A 17,476-nucleotide genomic window follows, 5' to 3' on the forward strand; every position below is an offset into this window, starting at 1 on the left:
CGTTATGGCCATTTTCAAAAAGGAAAGTAATAAAAAGGTTTTAAAAATGTGGAGCAAAATTATAATAATAACTCACCAGGATGACTAACGGGTAGTTCAAATGGATAGTTCAAACAGCAGCATTAGTCACCCAATGTTGGCCTTTCCAGTCCTGGTTTTGAGTTATTCAATGTTCTGGCCAGTTTCTAATTTCAAATTGAACTAGATGAACGTTGATTTTTAAAAGGGAGCCACATTAAAAAAGCATAATGTATAAATTAAAAAACTTAAATGGCATTAAAAAGATTAATAGCCTTTAAAAAACTAAAAACATTAGCAAGGTGTCACCAACACCAATAACACTGTCAAATGTTATGGACAAACCTTGAAACAGAACATGTTTAAAATGGTGCCATCACTGACAGCTGTAGCTGCTTGATGTATGGTATAAAGGTCAGCTTAAAGTTAATAAGCCCCAATAGCTTAGTCTCAGGGACTACAGGCAGCACAACTTCACCGATACGGAGTTCAGGATCAGGGTGAATACTCCGTTGGTGGCAAAAGTGCATGCAAACGGTCTTAAAGAGAGAGAAAGTACAGTCATTTGCTGTGATCCACTTCAGTAAACAATTGAGGGCAGCCTGTAGCTGCTGCTCAATATGCCTCATGTTCGACGACTGACCTAAGATGTGAAAGTCGTCGACCTAGAGCCTGTTTGCAACAGTGAGATGGAGTTGTTCAGTAATGGTATTAATTTTTATATTGAGAATACTATGACACTCAGAACACAGCCCTGAGGGACTCGAAGTTCCTGTAGAAAAGAACGGGAAAGTGTCGAACCCACACGAACTCAGAATCTCCTGTCCATTAAAAACATTTTAATAAAAATGGGCAAATGGTCACATAACCAATATATATGGAGGTCTCGCAAAATGCCATACCTCCATGTTGTATCATAAGCCTTCTCAATGTCAAAGAATATTGATACAAGATGTTGCTGTTTAAGAAAGGCTTTTCTGATTGAAGTTTCAAGTCGAATCAGGTGGTCCATGGTGGAGCACTGTCGTCGGAACCCACACTAGGTGGGCGAAAGGAGGTTGATTTGATTAATCATCCTCTCTAAGGTCTTACAGAGACAGCTTGTCAAAGCAATTGGATGGTAGTTTGAAGGAATCTTGGGATCCTTCCCAGGCTTGGATAAAGGTAGGAAAAATAGCCTGGCACCAAGCATCAGGAAAACATTCTCCTACCAGATCTGGTTAAAAACAATCAGAAGAATAATGAGAAAAGCAGGAGATAGATGGTGCAGCATCTTATAGTATATATCATCAGGTCCAACCGATGAAGGGCCAGTTTGAGTTCCACCAGTGTAAAGGGACGATTATAGTCATAGAGACAATCGGCTCGAAAGGAAAGAGGTTATTGCTCTGCCCGAGTCTTGATGGCTAAGAAGGTAGAAGAAAAAGCAGAAGTGCTAGATAACTGGCAAAAGCTTTCACCTAGAGTATCAGCTGCTTCCTGGCCATCATAGAGCAAAATCGAGAGGGGGACAGAGTTATATTGCCCACTGACCTTTCAAATCTTATCCCATATGACTTTGGAACTGGTGGTAGAAGATATGCTGGTTGTGAACTTAATCCAAGATTCCTTCTGGCTTTGACTTCTTACCCATCGAGCATGTGCACTGGCCCACTGGAAAGCAATGCAGTTCGAGAGTGTGGGATATCTACAGAAATTTCCCAGGCTCATTTTTGAGCCTTCCGTGCCACGTGGCAGGCAGGATTCCACCATGGGTGATGATATAGTGGAAAACATGTTAAGGTTTTAGGAATACATTGAGCAGTTGCTTGCATAATACAGTCAGTTATTGCTGCCACACAGATGTCTATTGATGGCTTACAGACGATGGCAAGATCAAGTTCTGCGAGAGCAGTGAAAGAGGGCCAGTTTGCCTAATCCAGCTTCTACCGGGTCATGTGGCATCGACCATGGCCAGTCTCTCTCAAGATTATAGGAAAATGATCAGTCTTGTGGATTATTGTCAACCCTCCATGAAAAATGGGAAAATAATGAAGGGGAGCAAATTGAGAGGTCAATAGCAGTAAAGGACTGACTAGGTGCATGGAAATAAGTAGATGAACCAGTGTTGAAAAGAGAAAGGTTGTGATCAGAGACATACGCTCTACAGAGCAACCTCTCCTATCAATATCAGCACTTCTCCAGAGGGGATGATGTCCATTAAAGTCCCCCAGGATGAAAAAGGGAGATGGCAACTGTTCAATGAGAGCATCAAGGTCTGATTGATCATATGTCTCTCAAGGTCACAGGTAGAGAGAACAAACAGTGATGGTATGACCCAAGGAAATACAGATGGCTACGGCCTACAAGGGTATGTCAGGTGGCAAATACAAGGTGGACACATGCTGATCAACCAACAGTGCCACCCCTCAATGCACTTGTCCACCACTCAGCCTGTCATTTATGTATAAAAAAACTGCCAAAAGGTGACTGTATCAGCAGGTTTAAGAAATGTTTCCTGTAAGGAAAAACAAACAGAATGGTAGGAAGCAATCAGTGTTTTGATGTCATCCAGACTAGAACATAAACCTCGACAGTTCCATTGTATCAGGGTTACCATTTTTATTTACATGTAGGCGAATTGAGTGGAGAACCCTTCTGTTTATGACCATGTCTTTTTTCCTTACTGTCCTTATTCGAGGGAGGTCTATCAACCTCCATGAATCCTGCCCTGGGTTGATTTGACGGGTCTTTACTGTTGGAAGGGAGATACACCTCACTGCAAAAATTCCTTGGGTGGGGAAACCAGCGAGAATCTCCAACTTTGGGATGTTCTTCAAATCCCTCTCCACAATAACTCCTCATGATGAATTTGAAGTAGCATGAGGTGTAACCTCAATAGGTATATCCCCAATAGCTTTTGAATGCAAGACGAGTTCACTGTGTTGAGAAGTGGATGTTTCCACCAATATGTCACCAGATTGAAGCTTCTTTACTCACTTTGGAGAGCCAGCAAGTCCCTCTAGTCCCTTCTGAATAAAAAATGGAGACATTTGCCCTAAAGGTTTGTCTGAAAGTGAATGCAATATAAGAAAATGAGGTACAACAGGTGGTACAAATGGTGAGGATTGCTGCTCAGAATCTTCAAGACATGGTTGTTTACCTATAGACTGTTTTTTCATTATTTTATTAAGATTTTTAATTGGAGTATCCATAATAAATTTCGGTGCCCACTGACTGCACCCACCATGGAGCCCTACGAGGGAATGCACTACAATGTCAAACAAGGACACTGCAGCAATGCCAGGGTTTTGTGATCACTATACCCAAACACCAGCATCAGATATAATGTCCACAACACCTGTTAAGAACATCCAACACTGATACTTGGTTAACCCTAGCCCAAGTGGACCAGCCAATTGACCCAAGGTGGCCACCTCAAGGCAGCCCGTCTACAGGAAGTCAAGGACAAAGTGGTGCGTGAGAGTTAGACCTCTCAACCACCAGGATCCCTTCCTCCCCGTCACAGGTTGCCACACACAACAAACATGTGGGTGGATGTTTAGATCCCAGAGGAGGTAAACTGAAAGAACAGAACCTTCCCTGGGAGGTCTTCTCACCACGTACAGGAATCCACTCTGAAGGATAGTACAAACTTTCACAGACCTTAGGTAGTTTTCTATAATATAGTACACCAAAAAAGTGATCTCTCATTGCATAGCAGGTTGTTTTATAATAGTATTTAAATGTTCATAATGTAAGTAACTTATAAAATGTAAGCTGAATTATTATCAATTTCTTTTTTCCAGAGTATTTTATTCAAATCTAACTCACTCACCTTTTCCAATATCATCTTCTAATGCCTTCCTCTGAGTCATGTGATGTTGGAGGTCATCACCGAGTTTTTTCTTTTCTAAAATCATTAAACTTATTATTCTACACATTTACATTTATATAGTGCATATAATATGAATACCTCTAATAATTTAAAGCCCTGAATACTATAACTGAATAAATTATCAAATCTACAGTAAAACACTAAACAAATCTGTGAGATAACTGCCATTTAATTATTATACTCCGTTTAAAGAATAAAAAATTATTCATTATTGTACAATTTCATTTACAGAAGAAGCATACCACACATTTTCTCACAGACTCAATGTGACCAGTAAATGATAAATTCCAAGTAATTCATTAGGCCATGATGTATGTACACCACAGTATAATTGTTAAACTCTTGTCAGCTTTATTACCTTTTTTCTTTGCTAGCCTAATGGTGATTCTTAACATCAATAAATCATTTCAATAAATTTTGAAATTTAACTACTACTCCAGTACCACATTACATTGTGAACAACAGCAAGGTAGCTTCTACAGCATTTAGAACAGTCCAACAATTAGGCCCTGAGGACTACATTATAATATTATGCACTTACACTGTATTTTACCACTTCCTCCAGTGTTCCCTTCTGTTTGTTCAAGAGAATATATAAGCAATATTTCTGATTACGAGCATTGTGAGTGAAATACTAGACCAATAACATATATATTAATCTCTTTGTGGTAAATACAAATAATGTGAAATTAAAAAAGATGAAGCATCAAAATTAGTCAATGTTTATTCTTGGGTTTAAATGGGATCAAAGATCAGACATGTGGGAAGTTTATTTTGTCATCACACATTGAGCAGATACTGAGGAATTTAGAATTTCACATTTTTATTTTATTTCTAGTCTTAAAGGGAGAGATAAGAATTGCTCTGGAAATTACAGGCCAGCTAGTCTTCTATACCAAGAAAATTCTAAAGGTTCTGTTGAAATAAGCTTAAAAAACCTCTTGGCAAAATATGATACCACAAAAAAAGCCAAAATGGATCCACTAATGGTTCTTGCTTCAATAATCTCTTAATATATTTTTGAAAATGGAAAAAGGGTATGTGACATACTTAGAGTAGATGTTTTCAGATGCTTTTTGTAAGATGCCACATAAAAGATCAGCTAGAAAAATTACCTCAGTAGAAGCTGGGGAAAGTCTAAGTAAAAGGTGTGTAGGGTGGATAGATAAGAGAAAGTAAAAACAAGACACTTGTCACCACTGGAGTGACTTAAGGGTCAGTGCTTTGACTTTGCTTTTCTTATTTATATTAACAATATTGATAACGGCGTAAACAATGAAGTAGTATAATTTACTTATGATATTAAACTCATGTATGTGTCTAATTATAAAAAGTATTTTGAAGTACTACAGCACAGCTTAAATCAATTTATAAGTTGTGCAAATACTTAGCAAATGAATGTTAACTAGAGTAAATGTAAGTAGATGCATCTGGGTCATAAATTTTCAGTTTACACATTTAACATACATGATAAATCATTCAACAGTGCAAGTGAAAAAAAAAGTCTTGGCATAGCAACAGATAATCCATCAAAACAGGTTTCCTGTACTAGTTCAAAGCTTAATGAGTACAGTACAAAAAAACAAAACAAAAAACTCCTTCATAGGTTTAGGGACAGAAATAAATGTGTCACCCCAGAAAGTGCTTCCTGGGGAAAGATGAATTACTTTGTATAACCAATAAATAAAAGGTTATGAGGGATACTCTTAGAGCAACAGTTAGGATGTTTCACTTATGGAATCATTTTAGGGTAACAATGAGTTATGTGACAGAGATAGGTGCCACACATATGGGTCAAATATTATGCCTGGGAAGCTGTAGTATATTCAATAAAGATAAACTTAATTTGCGTAATGGTGAGAGAAACTGTGAAAAAACAAATGGGATATCTAGGGCAACAAGGAGTTTGGAAACGAGAAATTTAGACCATTAGCAAGTTAAACAATTGTTTTAAATGTATATCTATGGATTTAATGATAAACATTGTAGGATCAATAATAAACTTAATTGTTATTTTTCTGATGTTAGATGTATTAGGAAGAACAGATGAGCTTGGAGCTATAATTGACATGAAGAATATAATACAATGGCACATACTGAAACATGGTTGAATTTAAACAATAATGATAGAAGGAACTGTATATCTTACTTCCTCGTTTTAAGTAATTGAATAATGATATATATAGTCTCTTTCTCTTTTTAGGTTAGGAGTCTCCTTATATAAGGGATGAAGTGCAAAATGTTAGAATTGAAGAATCAAGAAAATGGTGGCCAAGAGGCAGAATCTATACGAGTTACAATCAGGGGTTTAAGAGGCAGAAAATTTTTAGCTAAGTTCCCATTAGCTGCTCAATAGAAACAAAAGTTTTTCTGTGCAGTGCAACTAATTTTCACCCAGATTGTCACAGTAGCAAAAACTTTTAAAAATATAAAGACTAAAGCTTCTAGCTTAGTCACTACAAACTTGTGCTTTTAGATGGTGTTTGTTTATCCAACGAATGGTTTTTCCTACATATATCAAGGTTTACATCTGTAAAAAAATATACAAGTTTAAGACAATGTTAACATGATAACTTTGAAAGTGTTCTTCTTTGGCATATTTATATATTCAAAGCTCAGGACTAGCAAACAAATCAAATGTGTGCAACATTTTGTAACAACTTATGAACAGTTGTATAAAGTTCAATTGTAAAACAAATACATAAATAACTATGGTGGTTAATCCATTAATTAGAAGAAATAATCTATGTTATAACTATACTTATAGATTCTCAGTGATCCACAAAACAAACTATTTATAATAAACTTTTTGATTAATTTGATCATGTACTTCTAGGGTATGTTTGTTTATTTGAGGATTGGCAAGAACAAAAAAGGTCAAAAGTTCAAGAGTAACCATAATATCCTTCTTTAAATATACACAATGAATTTCTTTTGTAAACAATACTGGATGTTGTTATCATTACACAGGTTAAACTAACTTTAAAGAAATGCAAATTGTGTATGCACGAAATGTCAGTTGTATGACTTTTAAATGGGTCATTCCATGTCAAATCATCCAGATTTTGGAAAATTTTCCAGGTGACCCCCTCAGAATGCCTTGAAAATATTCACATGTGCTCATCTACCTATATAATGAAAAATTGTCAAAGGTTAGATCAATATCTCTAATAGTTTCTGATTTACAGCCCTGTAAAATTCAGTTAATTTTTGTTTATTTTTGGCAAATTCATTTTCGGGCAACTTTGGCTGCTTAAAGCTACAAGAGTAATGGAGGTAGAAGGCTGAAATGTGCTACACTGACTGAATTAATCTCACAGAATTAAAAAATGGTCTGAAACCAAGTTTATCTCTCTTGGGATTTGCATAGTGAGGCAGTAAAATCACCTGAAAACCCAAAATCATAAAAAAACATTGGTTTATGTAATAAGCCATAGCTTTAAGACTCAATATGATACAAAGCTGAATTTTGTTTTCAAATTTCCTATAACATATCAGTTGATAAATCAGCAATTGTTGGAATTAAAAGTCTGCTAGATCTCCTGTAAAAATATTTAGCTACATGCAACTTTTTATGATTTAGTTAAAAATAACCCTACTTCAGGCCACAGTTTGACTATGTCACCAGTTATTCAACCTTTCCAGATTTCTACCATATATTCTTACATCTCTGAATATGATCTACACAAAAAATCAGGATGGTGTTCAACCGACTTTTTGAGTTATAATTTTGTAAAATATCCTCTGACCATAGTTGTTTACTTGACAAAAAAACTTCAATTCAGGTATGTTACTGTGTGCAAATATATCCATACAATTTTGAAAAATACCTGTCAGAATTTTATGAATCCCACTGAAATATTCTAACCAGCTTTTAACAATGTTAAATAATGAAGTTATAAGAAACAAGAAAGAATTAATTCATTTCTGAACAAGTTTATTGGCATAACTAGTTAGATCACATGGCAATGCAAATATACTGTGTATGCATTACAGTTATGCATATATGGCTGAGTTTAAGATTCATAATATAATAAATACAAAGGTAAATCACACACAAAAAGCAGAGTGCTATAACAGGGAATAACTAAGAAAGATTATAGTCACACCAAACTGCAATAATCTCAACAATGAAATGTTTCAAAAACTGCTTTGGCGATAAATTAGCCTTAACAACATCAAATAAACATTGCTTTGTTCAGAAAACTTGAATAAATGTCTGAAATTCGAGTTTGATTATGTTGAGATCACTTTGACTTAGAACATAGTGGCAAGCACTACTGTCTTGCACGGTAGGTGCACTTATCAGACAAAGAATATGTTGGAAAGGAATCCAGCTTTCATCTTTACGTGATCTTGCAAGTCACGAGAACAAATCGTTTCTTGATTTCTTCACAAATGACACCAACACATTGGAATGTTCATCTGATCTATCTTTTATGTTTCCCACATACCATTCATGATCGTATATGCTTGCCACATATTTCCCTGGCTGATAATTGTCATTGCTATCATTAGACCCTATTTGAGCTGCTGCAGCATCACTTTCACTGCTACAACCAACAGTTACAACTGTGTACACATCATCATCTGACAGCCTTCTCATATACAATTTGTTGGTAGAGTGAGGAATAAAGCTATGATGTGACCTAATACCTGACACAGTTTTGCATTTTTCATAGCGCTCAAGTGGAACACACTTTACACAATTCTGCAGGACTGATTCCTGATTGACAATAAAGAACTGAATGCCCTGAATGTGGTCCTTTGCCCAATGGTACATATCAGAGACATTTAAAATTGGATAATTTATTATTTTTCACAACCTTGATTTTTTTGAAGATCATGTTCAGAGATGTAAGAATATATGGTAAAGGCTCATTAGAATATTTCAATGGGATTCACAAATTATTCCAAAATTGTATGGATATATTTACACACAGTAACATACCTGAATTGAAGTTTTTTTTGTCAAGTAAACAACGTATGGTCAGAAGATACTTTACAAAATTATAATTCAAAAAGTCGGTTGAACACCATCCTGATTTTTCGTGTAGATCATATTCAGAGATGTAAGAATATATGGTAAAAATCTGAAAAGGGTGAATAACTGGTGACATGGTCAAACTGTGGCCTGAAGTAGGCCTAGTTTTAGCTAAATCATAAAAAGTTGCATGCAACTACATTTTTTTACAGGAGATCTAACAGACTTTTAATTCCAACAATTGCTGATTTATCAACTGATATGTTACAGGAAATTAGAGAACAAAATTCAGGTTTGTATCAATATTAAGTCTCAGAGCTTTGGCTTATTACATAAACCAATGTTCTTTATGATTTTGGGTTTTTAGGTGATTTTACTGCCTCACTATGCAAATCCCAAGAGAGATAAACTTGGTTTCAGACCATTTTTGAATTCTATGAAATTAATTCAGTCTTTGTAGCACATTTCAGCCTTCTACCACCATTACTCTTGCAGCTTTAAGCAGCCAAAGGTGTCCAAAAATGAATTTGCCAAAAATAAACAAAAATTAACTAAATTTTACAGGGCTGTAAATCAGAAACTATTAGAGATATTGATCTAATCTTTGGCAATTTTCATTACATGGGTAGATGAGCACATGTGAACTTTTTCAAGGCATTCTGAAGGGGTCACCTGGAAAATTTTCCAAAATCTGGATGATTTGACATGGAATGACCCAAATGCTTGAACAAAATACAATGAAAAATTATGAAATGGACAGTTAAAACAAAATGTCAGAAAAGTTTTATATTTCTCATTATAAATGGTTTAATAGTATCTTATTTTAATAAATTTTTCAAAGGTGTGATGTACATGTTTCTTTATATGTATATATATTTAAAACACTGTCATAATAAAATATTACATGGTGAAAACAATTGTATATCTCATATTTCTCTAGATACAGTTTTCTTCTTTAATAATAAGTAAACTTCTTCTACAAATAGTTGTAGAAAGCTAAACCATGCCACAATTTGTCAAAAATTTGTTAGAGATGCAAACTGAATTAGCACATATCAAACCTATGAAAATGCTATCATCATGCATAGACAGGTTAGCAGGTTAGTCAACAAACAAGTCAATAACATGAAATGGCTAGTCAATTGAGTACTCATTTAAATAATTTTAAATCTGTATGAAATATCATTAATACCCATGTACAGCCAAGCTTTTTTTTTATTACTTTTTAGTCTCCAGTGGAGCCTTACATGCAGGATTTGAAATTATACCCTTACTAATCTACTTCAAAATAAATGAATATAAAATCCAAACAGCAAAAAACTGTATTTACTGTGTTATAGTCTCTAATTTCTTACCTTTTTAAATATTCTGAAAACATTAGCCATATATTAATATAATGCATAAGTTTAATGGATGCCTGCTTTTCACCTTTATAGATAAGTGACATATTGTACTATTCTGTGTTACTAACTTCATAGGCCCGGCATTGCCAGGTGGTTAAGGCACCCGACTCGTAATCCGAGGGTTGTAGGTTCAAATCTCTGTCACACCAAACATGCTCACCCTTTCAGCTGTTAGGTATTATAATGTGATGGTCAATCCTGCTATTTGTTGGTAAAAGAGTAGCCCAAGAGTTGGTGATGGGTGGTGATGATTAGCTGCCTTTCCTCTAGTCTTACACTGCTAAATTAGGGATGGCTAGTGCAGACAGCCCTCGTGTAGCTTTGCACGAAATTCAAAACAAACTAATTTCATATTCTTTCAGAAGGTTACTGCTTATGTAAATGAGGGTAACAGTGTGGATTAAGTATATCAGAATTTGAGAAACTATAACAGGATATCACCCTATTATCAATTTCAAGTGGCATTTTCTAAATAGATGGGCTCAAGCTGAGAAGAGATATATATACAGTCATGAAGGTAATCTAGATGACTTCATGCAACAAGTTTCTTTAGTTAACATGAAACATAAGAATGATGATAAACTCTCACATTTTGATATTGTAACCCCCATCCCCATAAAAAAAAAAGGGGACGTGAACATAATTCAGTAAAAATTCAGTGTCATGTGCTTCAAATATGTATTTTGGTTTGCATGTATTGCAATTTATTATTGTACAAGTTTGGGATAACAAATTTTCAGTTTTTTTATTGCATGCCAGACTTTTATTAGACTTTAATAACTTTTTTTTTTGTCTTTTGGCTGGTAAAATTGATTTTGTCCCAGTAAACAAAAAATGTCAAGGATTTGTAGCATCTCCTCACCCTAGAATCATTAAACAATAATACTTAGAGACAATAATGGACCTCCTGGTTCATCTAGATTGTCCCATCCTCTAAATTAGACTAAGCTATTAAATAGAAAATAAAAACCTAAAAGCTAGCCTTTATATTTATTAATCTGTCTCTTAAATTCACTGCTTCAATAACATCCAAAGTCTAACCACCCTGTTAGAAGAATAAGCTTAGCTAAAGATGACTCCTACCCTGCCAAAATTTGTATCCCATAGTCCTACCATTCCCATCATGACAAAAAATGATACATCAGTATAACCAGCCTCAGCCAAATGGCACCACAAGCAGAAGAAGCATATGTTGCCCTGTATATTTTTGAACCTCTTTAATTTTTCTCTTCATTAACTTCACATACCAGATTATCAAAATTTACACCACTTCAACTACACTACAGATAAACAAACATGTATATAAATATATAAGGCTTACAAATCATAACTAGTGGGAACTACTGGGTACTCTTTAGACATACACTAAAGATTGTATTCATGCAATCAATAATTTTTATGAAAAGCTTTTGATGCCTTCAGGGTAACTGCACTCAAAACATTTGCCCAGTTTTCCCAGTCATGTGCATCAATAGTTTCAAATCCCTTAACAAAATCCAAAATGCCTAAATCAGATCATCCCTCTCTAACTAATTTTTAAAGAGAAAAAAAAAACTCTGGAGACCTTAACCTCTGCTCATCTGAAACCCCCCCTATCCCAAGCACCATTTTAGCACTTTTTATCTGAACTATTTCTAATAATTCAATACTCTTCCTTAGGTAAGAAGCACAATATTGAACACAATATTTCAATTGTGTCCTAACCTGTACAATGAAATTATAACCTCTTTAGACATCTATTAAATATTTCTGTAGATACAGCCTAAAATCTTATTTACCATACCACTAGTAATGACACGCTGCTTGGATGGCTTAAGAGACTGATCAACCATTACAGAAAGATACCCTTCTTTCATAACAATGTTAAGGTTGTTTCCATCCAAGCATTACTTATAATTCAAATTATAATAACACATATGGATTATCTTGCATTTATTACAATCAAAATCCATCTGCCACTCATCTGTCCAACTCCTAAATGATCTAAATTCTTTTGTAAAGCAGTAGTATCTTCTTCACAGTTAGCAACACCCACAACCTTGACATACCATCAGCAAATTTAAGTAATCTGTTGACCATTCTTTCATTCACATTACTGATGCAAACCAAAAAGGACAAAGATCCTAAGACAAAGTTCTGTAATAAAACAATGACTACTTGAACCAAATGTTCTCCAATTTCCACCCTCTCAACCACTCCTGTATTAGAAGTTAATACATATAAAACAGAATTGTTTCTAGTAAATTAAATGGTTGCAGTGCCACTGACTACAGTTTGATATCTGTAATTATGTCAAACATAATACCTAACTTTAAAAGATTAAGTACAATAAGAAACAAGTTATTCGAATAGGGAAACGTATTACACTAATAATAAACAACAATATATAAGCATAAGGAAAAGTTTCATTTGTAGTACGTCAACAATCAGTAACACTTTTCCTTATGTTTATAAACCACTGTTTGCCTACCTATTACGGAACCTGTTACATCTAATGATCTCGGCTGTACAACTTATAATCCACTAACATGATTAATAAAAATCACACAAACTGGGAACCAGCCCTTACCATTTAAGTATTACCATCAGATTATCTTACATTTTGGTGTTTTTCAGTAAATTATACTGTTCAAAAGCTCTTACTACGTGTCTTGCCGTTAACTACATTTGACCAAATTAATAACACCAGTATTTTCTTTTAACCTTTAGTTTATGTTGCAACTATAACAACACAAACTGTTGATGAAAAGATACACATATTAAAAGTAAAGCGATCCTTGGAATTACTTTGTTCTGGTTACAATTTGTAACTAATACTGTTAGCGTTAGGAAGACAAATATTAAAACATTTAACCTTTACTTTCACACTATATTTTGTATTTGTAGCCTACGTAGATCTAGGTTTACAAAGTCTACAGTTTTAATACAAAGAACGCTAAACCATATACGACTTACCATTTTTTAACTCATTAAGTAAACTACAGATACTTTCAATATTAAAATTAATTGTTTCGCTCATTTTACATATCTACTTTATTTTCTTCGTCGTGTCTGTTCACGTACTATCAATAAACCTTATACTCAGTCTTTAAAACGTATAAGTGTCGTCTGCTTTGATCAAACATAAATACGCGTATCACGCCACTAACTTCTGTTCTAACCGCACACAATACCACAGTTTTCTGTTTAACATCATATGGTGTGTAAAAGTCTTCGCGAGAACGAGGCTAATTATTTTGACGATTAGATGTTTATACAATCAAGTTATTTTCATTCATTCTACCACTAACTACAGCCATAACATGTCATCATCCACATACAAATATGGCTTATCAAACTTCACCCCTTTCAAAGGTAAGGTTTAATAGTACATTTATGTCTCTTAAGAGGTATTATCTTAAGCGATAATAGGTTTTAAGACATATATTAAAGCTAACAACCAGCTCTATACTTTACATTTGGCTGTATTGTGCACATGAACAAACCTCCGGTGTTTGCCTTTCAAAATATATTTATAATGCATAAGACTTAAAACACGATAAAATACAAACAGAAAAAAGTTACTGTTTATATAGACAAGGGCAATGATTTAGATTTGGTATATCTCGATTTTCAAAAACAAAAAAAATTTGATAAGGTATTACATAAAAGGCTTGTAAAAATTATTTCTAAAGATGTGGGAAATAAGTTAGTTAATTGGGTAGAAGAGTCACTGGATGAGAAAAAAAGCAGAAGGTTGTTATGAATGGAGTTCACTCATACTGGATTAATGTCTCAAGTGGGTATCTCAGGGCTCAGTCTTAGGACTTTTAATTCATTTTGATCTTACAAGAGGATGAATAAAGGGTCAATAAATTACTTTCTAAGGCAACATGTTCCATTAGTGAAACCATGTTGACAATAGAGTAAAATTGTACGCTTTGTTAAATGACTTTGCTTGTTTGTTTGTTTGTTTTTGAATTTCGCACAAAGCTACTCGAGGGCTATCTGTGCTAGCCGTCCCTAATTTAGCAGTGTAAGACTAGAGGGAAGGCAGCTAGTCATCACCACCCACCGCCAACTCTTGGGCTACTCTTTTACCAACGAATAGTGGGATTGACCGTCACATTATAACGCCCCCACGGCTGAAAGGGCGAGCATGTTTGGCGCGACCGGGATGCGAACCCGCGATCCTCAGATTACGAGACGCACGCCTTAACACGCTTGGCCATGCCGGGCCAAATGACTTTGTAAGGCATCTATTAGTTTTATCATATTTTAAAACTTTCCCCACAATTGATTTAAGACAAATAGACTTATAATTACTGAGTGATAATGTAGATTAATTGGTAATTATTGACTTTAATACTTTGTTATTATAGCTATTTCATAAAATTAAAAATATGTCAAATAATTTAACATAACAAAGTGATTTTAAGAATATAGATGGGAATATAGATTAAGCGACGTGTGAAAATATCGACTCTGAATCAATTCGTTCGTCGTGGACCTGGATTGTCGATAACATATTCAGTTTTAGATTGAATATAAGACTCACTGTTGTTTGTAAGTTTGTAAAACTCTTGGAGTAGTAATACGAAACAATTGTAATATAATAAATCGGAGACTGGTCTGAAATAAAGTATAATACATAAGATAATAAATAGGGGGCTCGTGTCCGAGATCTGAATCAGAGACAAAATTCGTTCTAAATTAAAATTCAAATCTTAATTTAGTTTGTATTTATGAATGGCAACAAGATTTCATCATGGCTGATTATCAAAGGTTTCTTGAACCACTCTCCCTTTAACAACTAGAAAATATAATAAAAGTGAATTGCTTGAAATTATCAAAATTTTAGAATGAAAGGTTAAAAAGTCAACAAAAATGAATTAAAAAGCGTATTGTTGAAATATTAGTCGATAATGATTTGTTTTCTGAGGAAGCATTAGGGGAATAGCCTAGTGTCTCCACTCGCCAAACAGAGTTCAATGATAAAGATAAGTTAGAAATACAATTCATACTTAAACAAATTGAGGTTGAACAAGCCTGCATCGAAGCCAAAAAGAGAGAAAGAACAAGCCCGAATCAAAGCCAAGAAAGAAATTAGGCTCAACTCTGATCTTCAAAGGGAAAATGACGACTTTGAACTCAATTGATATATTAAGGTACCAGCATTTAATGAAAATGAAGTTTATAAATATTTACAACATTTTAAGAAAGTTGCCCAAACCATAGAATATCCCACCGAAAAATGGTCATTATTATTAGAAAATGTTTTGACTGGTAAAGCCAAAGGAGCTTAATCTGCCCCCTCTCCAGAATATTACATCAGTTATTATAAGGTTAAAGCAGCTATCCCCAAAGCATACAAGTTAGTATCGGAGACTTATCGCCAAAAGTTTGTTTATTTTGAATTTTGTGCAAAGCTACTCGAGGGCTATCTGCGCTAGCGGTCCCTAATTTAGCAGTGTAAGACTAGAGAGAAGGCAGCTAGTCATCACCACCCACCACCAACTCTTGGGCTACTCTTTTACCAACGAATAGTCACATTATAACGCCCCCACAGTTGAAAGGGCGAGCATGTTTGGTGGGACCGGGATTCGAACCCGCGACCCTCGGATTACGAGTCGATCGCCTTAACACGCTTGGCCATGCCGAGCAATCGCCAAAAGTTTTGAGGTATCGATTGTAAGATATCCTGACTTATATGGAATTCGCCCACGAAAAATAGGTTTCTTTTGATCAATGACGTAATTTTATGTGCACATTGGCAACAGTTTCGACAAACTGAAACAATTACGTCTTGTTTAAGAATTTAAATGCTGTACAAGCGACGACCTCAAAACTTATTTGGATGAAAAGAAAGTTGAAACATTACAGGAAGCAGCTTCTCTTTCCTATGATTACACCATAACACATAAAACAAAAAATATATTTTTACCATCTCAGCTAAAATCTGTACCTGTTCAATCCACTAAAGTTGAAGATTCTTCTAAACTTCCAACTCTTCTAGTTTTATATCTTCAGACAGTGAGGATAAAACTTCATCAAAATCGGCCGATGTCTTGCCGGACAACCCGACGAATCCTCCTGCTCAACGCCGGCGAACTTTTCTTGGGCCGACCACTTGAAATTCTCGTTCCATATCCCTCAGGGCCTTTTAAGAAATTTGCAACAGCAGTTTTACTGCGCCCATTCTCACCAGCGATGAGATTGACTGATGAGTTGAGAGAGACTTTGCTTTTGCAGCTCGAGAATTCTGCTACGTTCAAACTCTGTCAACTTTTTAGCCTTTGCAATGTTTTTACCCAATGTAACACAGGAGATGTTGGGAACGCTAATGCTTGAATACAAATGACTAAATTTCGTTACGTGTTTACCGATTAACGCTTCGTTTCAGTATGGTCTTAAACTTTTGACCAGCTATTATTTTGGCTAATTTCATAGTGTTCACATTTCTCTATTAAATGCTAAAAACGTTTTTATTGTTATTTTCTCTTTTCTTATTTTTATCTTTCGAAGCTCTACTCAAATAAGTGGTTGAGTCTAACGACGAAAAATGCATATTTTTTCTTCATGTTCATTGGCCTTAAGATTTTGGCCAGCAGTGTATATATTGTACGCAAAACAAAAATAAAGAATTTCAGTTATAGAGATCACAAAGTAATATATATAACCCACTTCAAATATACTTATTACTAAATTTGTTTATGGTTTTTAATGTTTAAAATGTTTCTATACATAACTTGCAAACAAATTGGTTTAGCTTCAGTAATATATACTCATAAACTTACCGACCAAAATCCATTTATCGTCTTTTTATCTTCAGTTGCAACGTGTCGATTAATTCTAAATGCTTTGAATAATTGCAAAGATGAAGAAATCATTTTATATAACTTTTTTACAACGCTTTGGTTACTGTAGTTGTTGGCTCAGTGGAAATGTTTGCTTGGTTTTTTTTTTATTTCACGCAAAGCTACACTAGGGCTGTTTGCATTAGCCGTCCCTAATTTAGCAGTGCAAGACTAGAGGGAAGGCAGCTAGTCATCATCACCCACCGCCAACTCTTGGGCTACTCTTTTACCAACGAATAGTGGGATTGACCGTAAAATTATAACGTTCCCACGACTAAAAGGGAGAGCATGTTTGGTGCGACGGGGATTCGAACCTGCACCACTCGGATTACGAGTCAAGCATCTTAACCACCTGGCC

At 34.9% G+C, this 17,476-nt stretch overlaps 2 protein-coding genes across 17 annotated transcripts in view; one reads left to right on the forward strand and one right to left on the reverse strand.

The window, feature by feature from the left end:
- The window catches only part of LOC143239909 (uncharacterized), a 76,932-nt gene extending 63,071 nt beyond the window's left edge, over window positions 1–13,861 (reverse strand). For 5 of the 8 annotated variants that reach the window (XM_076481544.1, XM_076481538.1, XM_076481539.1 and 2 more), the window contains exons 1-2: window positions 13,238–13,398; window positions 3,836–3,910 (exon numbers count right to left, since the gene is read on the reverse strand). In XM_076481544.1, the coding sequence (XP_076337659.1) occupies window positions 3,836–3,910; window positions 13,238–13,301 (139 nt within the window). In that variant the 5' untranslated portion in view covers window positions 13,302–13,398. Of the gene's footprint in view, window positions 1–3,835; window positions 3,911–12,851; window positions 13,172–13,237; window positions 13,399–13,738 lie in introns of those variants that run through there. The other 3 variants (XM_076481542.1, XM_076481543.1, XM_076481540.1) reach the window with 3 other exon arrangements.
- LOC143239905 (uncharacterized) overlaps window positions 13,502–17,476 on the forward strand; it is a 73,275-nt gene continuing 69,300 nt past the window's right edge. For all 9 annotated transcript variants that reach the window (XR_013021436.1, XM_076481533.1, XM_076481530.1 and 6 more), the window contains exon 1: window positions 13,502–13,636. The gene's annotated coding sequence lies outside the window, so the exon portion shown is untranslated. The remainder of the gene's footprint in view (window positions 13,637–17,476) is intronic.

The sequence above is a fragment of the Tachypleus tridentatus genome, chromosome 13 (genome assembly GCF_004210375.1).
Source record: "Tachypleus tridentatus isolate NWPU-2018 chromosome 13, ASM421037v1, whole genome shotgun sequence".
Classification (NCBI taxonomy): domain Eukaryota; kingdom Metazoa; phylum Arthropoda; class Merostomata; order Xiphosura; family Limulidae; genus Tachypleus; species Tachypleus tridentatus.